The 13,842-nt window shown below is 39.2% G+C and overlaps 1 protein-coding gene across 1 annotated transcript in view; it reads left to right on the top strand.

The window, feature by feature from the left end:
* Window positions 1–1,279: 1,279 nt before the first annotated feature.
* The window catches only part of LOC139725262 (QRFP-like peptide receptor), a 79,122-nt gene continuing 66,559 nt past the window's right edge, over window positions 1,280–13,842 (top strand). The window contains exon 1 of the mRNA XM_071636349.1: window positions 1,280–1,825. Within this exon, the coding sequence (XP_071492450.1) occupies window positions 1,410–1,825 (416 nt within the window). The 5' untranslated portion in view covers window positions 1,280–1,409. The remainder of the gene's footprint in view (window positions 1,826–13,842) is intronic.

The raw sequence follows: 13,842 nt of genomic DNA, 5'->3' as shown, positions 1-13,842 counted from the left end.
GACTTTTTTCGACATTGGAGCTGTCGCGTTATTGTTGACGAATGTGGTTGGTCGTAAAAACCAGCAAAGTTATTCTTTTGTCCCGTAAAACCAAGTCTCTGCAAATAGGCAGTAAGATTTCAATGTACATTGAAATAGAATTCAGTTACTGGCAATCAACTTCACTTTCTTTATGTTTCAACTTTGTATCAAGTACATTTCATTACCATGATAACTAAGGTTAAGGTATTACCTATACAAGCTTTGCTTGTAGATCAGTGCAACAGCGGCAACTTTAAGAAGAATGACAATAGTATCAAGAACTCTTAAGACGTTGAAGCTTGTGACAAGACTTACTAACCTCATCACTTAGTGTTTATGACAACGAGTTGGTCTACGTGGCTTTCTTCCTTCATGATTCCACGCCACCTTTTGAAAGTACTCACATATTATTTTTGTGATGCTGCTTACATCGATACATATTTAAAGTATACAGTGGCATACTCTCTTATTAGATTTTGTTAAAGCATGATAAAATTCACGATCTAGTAAAGTAACTGTTTTTTTTAAATCTCTGCTTGTTTCGCAGAACGGATTCCATCGTGTGACGTCATGTGTTCGAGGTCACTGTCCCGCTGAGTTTTAGGCATTGAGGACCGCAATCAAATTTCGGACGTTGTTCGGCTGCCCTACACAGACTCGCTATATATTTAGCTTCGATTTGGTGCTCTAAAACTGCTTGTGAGATGTGTTCCAACAGATATTTCTTGACTGCATATGATCGCACGAAACTCTGGACATCGGCGATTAATTAAGTACTCCTTCGAGAGCCATAAGCATTTGTTGTAATCTAACTTCGAAAGTGGCACACAAGCCGGTAATAAATATCAATTGCGTGGTATGGTGATGGATTATAGCTGGAGAGACTCGCTAGATGTGGAGTGCCCTCTTCGGACAGCGAGCTGCCCATCGCTCAACCTCTCCCATGACGACTGAACTCTTTCCATATAACACACGACTCGCTCTGAGACCAGTATCCTTGTCGACGAACGGACTTGGCTTTCTTCTCCTTACCTGTGGGGGCAACGTTGCTTTGTTTAAAGGAATTGCTCCGTGCATAGCAAGACGTTGTTTCTTAAAACGCGTTTCCATTCTCTATCATCACATTAAAAGGTGCAGGGCAACGGAATAAAAACGATCTCTTTGTCTTTTTTTTTCTCTCTGTTCATTAGAAATTGAGTAAGCAAAAATGCCTCCTTAAGTACTCTAGGTCATCGCCACTGTCCATTTTTAATCCTTCCCTTGATATACTCAGAAAGTCTCCATGGACCTTAAGTTGCCGTTTACCATAGTAAGAAGTAATCGCATCGCCATTGGACTGTATATCAGCAATCAAAACTGGAATTGTCTCCACGAAGCCATAGGATCCAATGGCATTCTCTCCGGAGTTATTGACCCCCCTCGATATCACGGAAGGCTACAATGATTCGGCGGACGACGACTCGTCATGGACAGATTACGACGCCGACTTAGAATTACAATACTACATGACGATTTCTTTCTTCACCATATACGCGATTGGATTCCTGGTTGGGATGGTAGGAAACATTCTAGTCATATTCGCGGTGGTCAAGAGTAGACGTCTGCACAACGTGACGTGCTTGTTCCTGGCCAATCTCGCTGTGGCCGATCTCCTGACCGTAGTGTTCCTTATCCCGGTCCGGATCATCGTCGAATTCGTGGGCTCTTGGAGTCTTGGTGACTTCGGATGTCGCTTTGCCTCCTACCTGAATATCGTCTCGCCTGTATGCTCCATTCTTACAATGATGATCATCAGTTTAGAGAGGTAAGCATAATGTTCACTATCACCATTTCTTTTAAATTGGAATTATTATGATTACCATTCATCATCACCGTCACAGATTTATCTTTCTGACACTCCTTTCTTCAGCCGCTCTTTCTTTCTCAATATCTGTCCCCTGTCTCTTCTATGCTAATTAATGTCAAATAATCTTGAATGTCTAGTCTCGGCACAGACAATATGATCCCTTTGTTACAATCTTGCAAAATATCAATGGATTCATGGGTTAATGCGTTCTTTCCCATTATTAGCATGAGTGTCAAAGGTCACGTTCCAGGCAGGGACCTTCGAGCGCTGATCACAATAAAGCAAGAAACATTAACATTTCGAATAATTATTGTTCTGATAGAATTTATCAGCATGACGATATATACATGTATAGAAGCAGGATTCTATTATTGAAACATGATTGAAAAAAAAAAAAACAATCCCAACAGGACATTTACAATTAGCATATCCCGACAGCACACACTCTAGCAACAAATATCTTGTATGATTAATCTATACCAAGCGACAAATATATCACCTGGTTGTGATCATAATATTGCAATTGCTATCCAATGATAAAAAAAAAACACCACATGTTTATCAACTGCTGTAATCCACTGAGCGTGATGAGAGGTATTTGAAATGCGAGGACTATGGGAGCGAGTGTAAATTGAAGTTAGTCAGGATTGTTACATGTGATAACTTATTTGTATGCATTTCAAATTGCAGCAAAGTCAGTCATAGCTGAGCCCAACCGGCAAAAGAAAAAAAGAAAAAAAAAGAAGAGGAAATATCTTACACATCAGTTGCGGTGGATATCATTCCATTCTCGACTTGTAGAAATTATTTGTTAAGGAAAACGAACATTTCACATTTAAATAGTCACATTATATCGTTAGGCTTATTTTGCGTGTCTATTTTATTTACAGAGGAGGCATTCTCACTGTTTGACAACTCGTTGTTTACCGTGACGGATGGATCCAGTTTTCAAATTTCACGCAACCTTCAAACACACACACGCACACACACACACACACACACACACACTCACAAACTCAAACGTATGGTACCCAATTTATTTTATGTAATTGAAATTAGACGTTGTGATTATCCATTCCTTCACATAATCTGAAATTTTATAGTATTGAGGAGAATTAACTATTTCTTTACTGCATAACAAGCTTGCATTTGGAGAGCATATGTGTGCATGTCTGGCATTGACCCTGTTCTGGAAACAAGCAATTACGAACAATAGGGAAAGAACTCTGACCCCATCTTGGGAAATTAGACGTCGTTTAGATGATAGAAACAGTTAGGGTCGACCGCATCAATGTTTTATATTTTCCGTTTCTCCTACCATGTAAATATATCAGTGTTTGTCCACCATAATTCTCCGTTAATGGTCGCTATGTAGGGCACAAAGATTAATATTCGTGTCGTCTTTACGTCGTGTAATACTAACCCTAAAACTTGAGAAAGACAGGACATTATATCCTTTGCCAAAGACAGTTCTTATGCTTTAGGTCGACACGGCAGTCCTCTGAGCTTACGTCGCACGAAGTCATTCTCTTTGGCTGCGTCTTCTGCATTCAACGTATGATAATGGTCTACATTTTGTCACCTTGAAATGTCTACTGCTTCTAGAAGTGATCCAGATTTCGGCTTTAATCTCCTCATTCTCAACACTGTCGCGTACTCTGAAACTTTATATGTACAGCGTTTGGAAATGCCCAATCTGTAAGATATACGGGTTTCCCGTCTTTCTGTTTTGAAGTTAAGTTATGAAGAGAACATTTTTTTTTTTTGGTGCTATCCCTTGTGTTGATGCCTTAAAGATGATAAATAACAAACCGATTTCAACCTTTCCCCATCTCGTAGAATTACTGTATATTCAATGTAATAATCTTGTATCCCGAATTCTTTGAAGATACTCATATAGGACTCCAAACCTGACTCAATGGAATTTACTGAGCCGTATGAGGACAGATATTTCTTTATGACTCTACACTCTCCCCAATACTTGTTTAATCTTGTCGACGTTTGATAAAAACAGAAGGATACCGTAGGAAAATGACCGGCACGCGCAACGAAGTCTTCATTTCATGGCGAATGCAATCTTCATTTGCCTATATAGAATACTGAGTAAGTCGGGGTTTTTTTTTTTCTTCCAGAACAGGTTGGGCAATTTGTTGAAGCTTTGTGCAGAAGTGAGGTCGAAATAGGGCAAAACACAAACAGATATAAGTGGGCTTGAGGAAAAGGCTGCAGTTTCACAACAAGCACGCAAACACAAATATCTCGGTTGACTGTAATGAAAGTTTCCACGACAAATATAGCGGAGAGAAAAAGTAAAAGAAATGACTCGGCTGTAGGTCAGCCTTGTGTAGACGTATGAGGCCGAGTGTGGAGTTGGGTAAGCTGCGCCCATCAAATGTGGTCAGGTTTGTCTACATTACTTTGATGTATGTCAAGATAGATTGAAAAAAAAATATATATATAGCGATGTAACAAGAAAATACAAAACACTCTTAGAACCTTAAATTGGCTAGAATTATAGGGCTGCCACAACTCCTGCTCTTTGCCATAAATAGATTTAAGTGTATCATTTTTCACTCAAATAGCCTTAACACTTTATATTGTATCCTGGCCACTATATTTCATATGTAAGCTACTTGCTATAATGCTTCTTTATCCCCCGATTATCGGTATTAGTGTGCTTAACTTCAAATATAGGAAAGAATGACTTTAAATAGTAGTATCAGATACTACTCCCAAAAGTTGTAAGAAAATCAGGAAGTGTAACAGAAAATGAATGGTTAATGAATTATTCACTGACTCACGGGACAATATCGCTGATAATAATAGTAATGATAATGATAATAATAACAATGGTAATGATGATGATGGATGATAATGATAATAATAAAGATGATAATAATAATAAAATTTGTGATAATGATAATGATAACACAATAACTTCTAAGCACATTGATAATATACGAGAAAAAGAAAGTAAATTAAGATAGGAAATATAATAACCAATATTGTGGTATATAAATAACAAAAAAGTACAACTGATTAAATACATAAGTTTTGAGTATTGGTTTAAACATGTCTACACTTTTACCGTTTTGAATTTTAAAGGGGAGCTTGTTTCAAAGAGATGGATCAATAACAGGTACAAAATCGAGAACCATTATACGATAATTGCAGAGTAGAGGAAGAACGGAGATATCGGGTAGAAGTGGAGGAGTGGAGAGAAATCAAGTCTTTGAGATAAGATGGGCCAGCATTGTTACATTATGTTCAATGCGATGCGTTCATGTTTAAATGATAATTTGAATCTCGATTGGTTATGACACTCCGCCTCTCCATTTGCTCCATTCGAAAAAAAAGAAAACAGTCTCCAGTCTGGTTGGTAATAACAAGAGCCAATCGCCCAAACAACGCCTCCCTTTTTTTTTTTTTTTTTTTTTACAACCTACATGGTGAGAAGTTCAACTTTTAGATTACAGGAATGTTAACGTCAATAGACAACAATCAGTATGACGTCATAAAGCCCTAATGAGATCAGGCAGGGAACGTCAACGAACAAGCCGTATTTAGAATACTTAGCACAGCAGGTATGCCGTTGGAATCATCTGGTTGTCTGGAATGGTTATATCGCGGAACTCGTATTGGTATGTAACAAAAATGAGAACGTGAATGCCATCTCCAACGAGTGTGTTTCACTTCTTCTCTTCTTCTTTTTTTTTTTTTTTTTTTGCTTTCTTCTGGAAAATGGAACGGACTCTCCAACCCGCTAATCTGATGGAGCTTGATAGGTTCATAGTACTTTGCCCTGACAGAATCAATAAAGATGAAAAGTAATCTCATGGAGCTTTTCATATCACTACTGACAGCTCAAACCTATACTTTATGGAGGATAGAAAGTACATCTCTTTAATTACCTTTGCAAATGCCACAGGAAAACTTTAGCAAACAGAAAAGACATATTGTACCGTTTTTTCTTAATCGTGAAATGCTGACAGCTATACACAATTCCAGTCAATTTCAGTTTCGATGTCATTAAAACAAGAGACTCCATTGACAGTTCTAAAAAATAGTCGACGTATGAATTTATAGAGGCTGTATCTTTAACCTTCAAATGGTTGAAGTAGAACATCATCCTTCGGAGGTGTTCCATGTAGAAGTTATTTACATGTTATATTCTCATTTAACGTTCCGACACACGATATAGACGATATTCTTCTACCATCGTGGAATTACAGAATTGACTTTGAATGGACACACAGGACTGCAGCGTTATTTGTTAAATCTTTGGGTAAAAATTGTACCGTGATTACTCTCTGTCAAATATTTCAAGAATGTATTCATTTTAAATCATCACTTTATTGAAGTATATCACTCCACAAAAAAAAAAGTACAAGACATAACAGCAGAAGAGAAATAGCAGCCTTAATGACAAGAGGCATAAATGAACATGCAGGGCAATTAATGAGAATTGGACAAAGGAAAGACATGCAAATGAAAGTGCAACATGAAACAAAAAAAAAATTGAATGGCAGACATACAATTTTACCATGTAATAAATTGATCGTGACAGCTGCTGAATTGTTCATGAATTAATCATTATATTCACTTCAATATGTTTGAACGGGTGTGGATGTGTAGTACATGTTAAAAAAGCTCTCCACCTATAGCAACATTCATTATGCTTTGGAAGCAAAAAGCATGCTAAAGGACATTTTATGCACTATATGAATACAGATGTTGTAAAACGCACAGGTGATGTCACGCAACCGAACTTCAGTTTGAATCTGTAGAGAGAAGGCTGAGTAATTTGAAGGAGAGGCCAGCCAAATTTATTTATCTATACACTTTACTCTCAAATTCCTTTGATAAAAGTGTTTATTATAGAATTTGACATGGGGAAAGCAAATACACAATATTCAATCTTCATCGTAGTTATGCTTCCATTAATCTCTTTCAACTAAATTCATTGGCCAGCAACTCTCTGCTGTAGCGGCATATTATGGCTTTAAATCTAGACCATTATGCGCTTTTAATGCTACCTTCTACTTTGATTTCTATAGGAAATGCATTAATTTTTCTTCGCTATACGTGACCTTCGGGTTTATTCACATATTTTAGCGTGTCTCCGGAATGACAGCAGCAGAGTACCTAAGAACGTAACGAGATGTGTAAGCTTGTGGTGGACAAAGTATTCAATCATTGCAAATGGAGTCTAGAGCTGACCTGCCTTCTAGAAAAGAGAGAATTAATGTCTTGATGGCTCTGCCTGAACGACGATTCTTGTAGTCTAAGGTTCTTTTTGCGAAAGCATTCAAAACTACAACCCTGGACTTTTTTACGCGTACACAAAGACTCTGATCATTTTCTTTTTTGTTGTTGTAGTTGCTATAAAGACATCCGGTATTTTAGGTGCAGTCGTGAGAGCTTTAACTCACTAATGTACGAACGAGATCAAATTTTGAAGCCGTGTTTTACCGACAAGGTTAAACAGATGATGTAGAGTGTAACGTGATATTCGGATTTTGAAGCCAAATACAGACAGAGAGAACAGCTAGGCGATACTTCATGACATTAACAATGTTACAAGCGTAATGGAAGTGGTCATTCAAACATCAAGGTACGACCTCTCTTTTGAAAGCAAAGTAAAGTTTTACAGATGAAAATAAACAACAACGCTTTCTCACTCTAAAATCCAGAGTTTAGTCATTTTTTTTCAGTCCATGTGCGTCGGTTATCGACATTTCGATGTAATAATATACTCTTACCTTTGATGTTATGGATGGATTGCCAAGGCTTAAACAAGACATTATCGTTGAAATAATCTTTGAAAAGAGGAAATAATATCACTGCTGGAGCATTAAGAAAAGTATCAGATGTCTCGTATAACTTAAAATACAATCGCCAAGAAGGATATGCGTGCGCACTCAGGGTCCCTCTCACATAAACAAAGTGTTTGCAAATGCAAACACGTCCGTTGGTACCTTCGAGAAAGACTCGGTCTTGTAATACTATACTATAATTGTGTCAAACAGTGATGTTATTTTTAAAAAAAATCGTCTCTGTGTTATGCTTTGTAACTGATTTTTAAACCGTGGTTTTGTACTTCCGACCAGAGGTTTCTTTTTCTTTTTCTTTTTTCTTTTTTAGCAAGCGAGATGAGGTAAAATTCCCTATTGTCCTTCGACGACTGAATTTCCTGTTTTGACTTTTTTTGGGTCATTTTGATATGATTACTTGCATCTCCCACAAAAACGACTTTAACTCAGGTTGCCATAGATAGTTTAGTCTTTGAGAGATATTCGTTGATAGCCCTCCTTTTTGATGCGACATTTGGAAGATTCGTTCCTTAGTTGTTTTTTGTGATAAGAAAAACAAAAATATGATATGGAGAGCAATATGCGTTGACGTTATGAGTCTTACTTTTGCCGCTCAGTTCAGTTCAGTTCAGTTCAAATTTATTTCATATTTCCACTTTCTCGATGAAATTTCAAAATGATTGACAGTAATACAACAAGTAAGAATACAAAATATAAACAACCATGTCTTTTGAATGAAGAAAAAAAAAACATAACGAACACGAATGTATATGATCATATCATGATATGAAGGTGCCACAAGGAAATTACAGAAATTTGAAGGGGCCTACATAAAAGCTGTAACGCTGGTAAAACTTAAGTTCCCGAATTCATAGGCGTGGAATTGTTATACGGAGAACGGATATGTGTATCTTGACCAACTAAAATTATACCAATACAAAAATCAATATATATACGTGTTTGAAATGGCATATGATTGACGTGACGAATTACATTTTTAATCTACTTTATCGGTTTATATGATATATATATATTATAAAACATATGTTGATATATAAATACATATATCATAATAAGTGCCAGTGTCCTATGAAGGAAAGAGAGAGAACGAAGACCCCCCAAAACAAACAGACAAACAAACCAGTAATAAGAATATTACCGATACTTTTTCTGAGTTCGATGTACACCGGCCCCGCTACAGTGAAACGCTGTGGCGAAAGGACATTCTCCACACACACACACACTGAGTTCATATACATAATCCACACAAACACCTCTGAGTTTGTAGACATACAAAAGTACAACACACACACGCACATACACACAAACAACACACAAACGCACACACGCACGCACACACACACCACTGAGTTTATAGACATACTACTCACACACCACTGAGTTTACAGACACACTCCACACACACATCACTGAGTTTATAGACATAACACACACATCACTGAGTTATAGACATACTCCACACATATCACTGAATTTATGTTTCAGTGAAAGCTAGAATTTTGTCATCCAGAGTCGTCTCTGTCCACGTGATTTTGTCATCCAGGTGATCGCTGTTTGCTTGAATTTAATCTAAACCAGCAATTTTCGCAAGCTGGATTTTTCTTGGTATCTTTAGGTATTAAACACTGCACTTGACCACCGCCAAGGCGCTTGTATAGAAGAAGTATCTTAAGAAGATATTGAATCACTACTCGGAATCTAGCAGGATTAGCCAACGAACTCATCTGACTCATTTTTGCCTTGAGAAGGAAGGTATGCCCCACCTGTCCTCTGAGAAGCAGTATTGACGCCATGATGTGTTCTCATTCAATGTTTCGAATAAGGAGGACTTTCGTTCGTGGCTCCCACATTACTCTCACATGAAATAAAATAAAAGTCTTATACTGATAAATGAATACATGCGAAGCCTCATAAGAATACCCGTCAACTCTTGATATGAGAGACCAACATCACAACAAAGCATTGTATTTTGTTTTTGACGGGAGTGGGGGGGAGAATACAGGTTTTTTTTAAACTTATCATCTTTTCCGTTTTTTGAATGCAGTACCTCATGACGAGGTCATCGTTCTCTGAATTATTTCTCTTTCTGTTGTGCTATTTGATTCCACCTTTTTGTGTGTATTGATGTTGGTAATAGTGTTAAGATTTATATGGTCCATCTCACTATCACATGTTTGGCGTTAGTGCGCCGCTGTCGTTATCTTCAAATGTATTCCTTTAGCATATTGTGCATCATACATATTGACCAAACTAGCACCTTTCACCGTAGATTATGTTTGGGAGTGCAACAGTCCACAGTGTGCCAATAAGCCGGGATACAACAACAAGTTGTAACTAAGGTTTATAGGTCTAATGTGGCTGTACATTATTTGTTGATGCCAAGTATTGATTTTGCGCGTGTGTGTTCCGATGGACATGATCTCATAGCCACTGGTTGCTGTCACATTGCCGACCGTTCGGTTAGGAATCTAGCATCTACCTTCTAACCACGTGGAAGCGTGCACATCTGATGGGTGCTGTTCGTTATTCCGAAGGTTCGGTATTCCGAAGGTTCGTTATTCCGAAGGGTCGGTAATCCGAAACACGCAAATTTCCTATACCTAGAGGTTCGTTAATCCGAAAATTTGTGGTGTTATTCCGAAGGTTCGTTATTCCGAAGATTGGTTAATCCGTAAAATGAAATTCGGAACAATGAACCTTCGGAATAACGAATCTTAGGAATAAAGAGCCTTCGGAATAACGAACCTTCGGAATAACGAGCTGTAACCCATCTGATCAGCAGTCTTGCGGACTGACGTTGTTTAAAGGCCATGAAAAAAAAAAGGTCAACGAAGATTCATTTAGAGGCAACGTGGTGAGGGGAAATAAAATCTATCGCGACCTTCATAGAATATAATTATGTTTGTACCATTTCATTCCTATTGGGCTGCTTACTTCACTAATAATAGTCACTTACATGTATTCTTCTGTAACTTGTAACTACAAGGAGATCATGCGACAATTTATAAATGACAATTTTCGCTTTGCGATTCCGGCAGAAAAATATAACTTGTATTTGATAAGTCAATGATGAGTTGACACATTTTCGGTCGTAGCATCAATCAGACAAATTAAGGTGAATGTGATGACCTTCAGTGTATCGAGGTCACGACCTATCAGTCAACCAATGGATTAACATCAGTATGACCGCGTTAAGACAAAGCAGATAAGCGCGCGTATGACGTCAGGAAACTGTCATGATGCAGTCAGAGTGGATGTATGGGCAGCTTGTCCTTGACAGCGCTATACTTTGCATCAAAGTAATTCCGTCCGATTTAGGCGTGACATGAATTAACACGATAAGGGATGGCATTGCTGCCACACATTGATGTGCATATGACTTAACGATAGCATTTCACCGGGTAAGGTCAAGCGCCTGTCTGGCAAATGTAAATGATAGTTTTAATTGCTTGTGTGATAACACGTACATTGCAACGAGTATTGCATATTATAGTAAAAAACTATCGAAAGTCCATTTAGGACGCGACGGTTTGCTCAAAACACCCTGTTACGGCACATTTTGGTAAATTGGCACATTTTTGGTAAATTACCAAAATGTGCGCTAACTATGTCACGGCACAATTACCAAAATGTGCCGATAGTGCACCTATACCTGACGGGATCAACTGTTACCAAAATGTGCAGTTAAAAGTGGATTTGCCTGCACATTTTTGACAATCTGCACATTTTGGTAACTGAACTAAAAACCCATGGATGGGCTTGAGATTTATAATACGGTCAAGGATTTAAGGTGATTATGGTCCTGCAGTATAAGACAGGCAAGACACTTATTTAGCTCACCCGAGCTGAAGGCTCGAGTAAGCTATTGCGATTGCTTTTCGTGCGGGTATGCTGTGTGACCTGCGTGCCAGGTGCGTGGGGCTGACAACTCAGTGAAGGAATTCCTTGAAGGAATGGCAGAAGTACCACAGAATGTCATTAATGTGGCCGCATACGGGGACTGCGAAATACCTGCGTGGGAGTTGCCTGCGAGGTGCTGCCGCTAAGGGCCTCCTACTGGCGTTCCGGGTAGCAAATTTGCTTCCCCGCAAGTCAAACTTCCCCAGATATGGTATGACAAGGCCTTGAGCATGTTCAAAATATGTTCCGAGTGAGTCGCGGGGGTACACGCAGAACACCAGTAGGAAACCCTTGCAGACAACTCCAACGCAGGTACACAGTACCCGTAAGTCTCTCGTAACAGTAAACGGATCGGTTTCAAAGTTCTCACGCAGGTCAAACGGAATACTCGCAAGTAGACGGTAAATAGCACGCGTCCAGCAAATAGGACACAAGTGCGAAACTCGTAAACATTCTTGTCCGCCCGCAGAAAATTTTCCTTCGTGCTAAAAAATCCCTACTCGCAACAAGCCCGCGTAGCTTGGCCGGAAAGGTGTGACACGGCCTTTCTATACAGGCCGTGTCACATCTTTCCGGGCCAACCTTGCGTGCGACTTGCGAAGAACAATTTTTACTACCCGGAGGTACCCGCAGATGACCTGCACATAACATTACCTAGCACGTATCTCACCCGTAGTCGCCCGGAGGTGCGCATGCAAATCCTTCTTACCCGTAACTGCATGTTTAGGCTTTGTCACACCTTTCCGGGCAAGCTATGCGGGCTTGTTGCGTGTGAGGATTTTCCAGCATACCGGAAAATTTCTGAGGGCGGACAAGGAGTTAGGCGAGTTGTGCATGTGTCTTACTTGCTGGATGCGTGCTACTTATGTTCTTCTTGCGGGAATTCTGTGTGACCTGCGCGCCAGGCGCGTGGGGGCTGACAACTCAGAAATTCATCTGAAGGAATGGCAGAAGTCCAACAGAAATGACAGAATGGCATCATCTTGGCCGCGCTGGCCGCATACGGGGACAGCGAAGTACCTGCGTGGGAGGTGCGTGCGAGGTGCTGCTCAAAACTTGGCTGCGGGTAAATCGGACTTGCATGCGCAGCTCCGGGCAACTACGGGCAAGATAATTTTCCTGCGTGCTGGAAAAAACAAAACAAAAAACTTACTCGCAACAAGCCCGCGTAGCTTGCCCGGAAAGGTGTGAAACGGCCTTTAGCCTACCGAACTCATTCGGTGGGAACAAAAACCAACTGCACTTACAATTTGTTTTTGTGATGATTGTGAAGGAGCAGAAAGTTATCAAAATGTGCCGTCAATGTCCTGCACATTTTGGTAAATTTACCAAAATGTGCAGTTACCAAAACGTGCAAATACGGCACATTTTGGTAAATTGCACTTTTTGGTAATTGTTCAATTTACCAAATATGTGCCGTATACACACCCCCTTTTAACATAATTGCCAACTGCCTTATTGTACTTTGAAATGATAACTCCCAACCAACATTGTGCATATCTCTACTTTAACTGTGTGAAGTTTGATGCTCTCATTGTCAATATATTCATACACTGCGGCATCTGATGAGTGATACAGCTTGTCAGATATCACTGAAGAGTACAGTCAAAACTCCGAGTGGACGGCTGAGTGGTATCAGTATGATGGAAGCCACAATAATGACCCCATGTAACTCAAAACGGAGCTTTTTACTCTCTCTGAAAACAGGCAAATACAATGAATAATCATTGCCTGTGCATTTTATGTTTGAAATTTAAATGGAACTAGAACAAACACAACAAACCAAATATATCTTTAAACATGCACTTATGTAAGCACAATTATTATGCTTGTCATCTCAGTACATAGGGTACTATGTGTTCCTGATTGAATAGATGTGGTACAGGTTGCTTCCAGTACAGTAATCTGAAGGTGATGACGAGGAGAATATTCTATTAGCATCATTGGCAATCATCTCATACTCGATTCCAATCCCGCTTTCAAAGAGAGAATCAGAGTATTCGTTGTCTTCGCACTATCGTGTTCTGTATAAATGTTTTATCATGACGGAGCCTCGCAGACCATGTTGTTGCTTTATTGTGAGCAATCTCTATCAAGATTCAGTTAGCTTTAGAGAATCCCAGTGACGCCGTTCTCTTAATATTCTGCATATTTCCTGCTACGATGATACATGGCCCACGAATATTCATGCTGGTTGATCCCCGGATCTTTTTATTCCTTATGCCTGACTCTACCTCCCTA

This window comes from Diadema antillarum, unplaced genomic scaffold, assembly GCF_040938485.1.
Source record: "Diadema antillarum isolate AM-2024a unplaced genomic scaffold, OU_Dant_1.0 seq00000030_RagTag, whole genome shotgun sequence".
Taxonomy (NCBI): domain Eukaryota; kingdom Metazoa; phylum Echinodermata; class Echinoidea; order Diadematoida; family Diadematidae; genus Diadema; species Diadema antillarum.
Note: the sequence above shows the minus strand (reverse complement) of the source record. Positions and strands in the feature narration are given on the sequence as shown.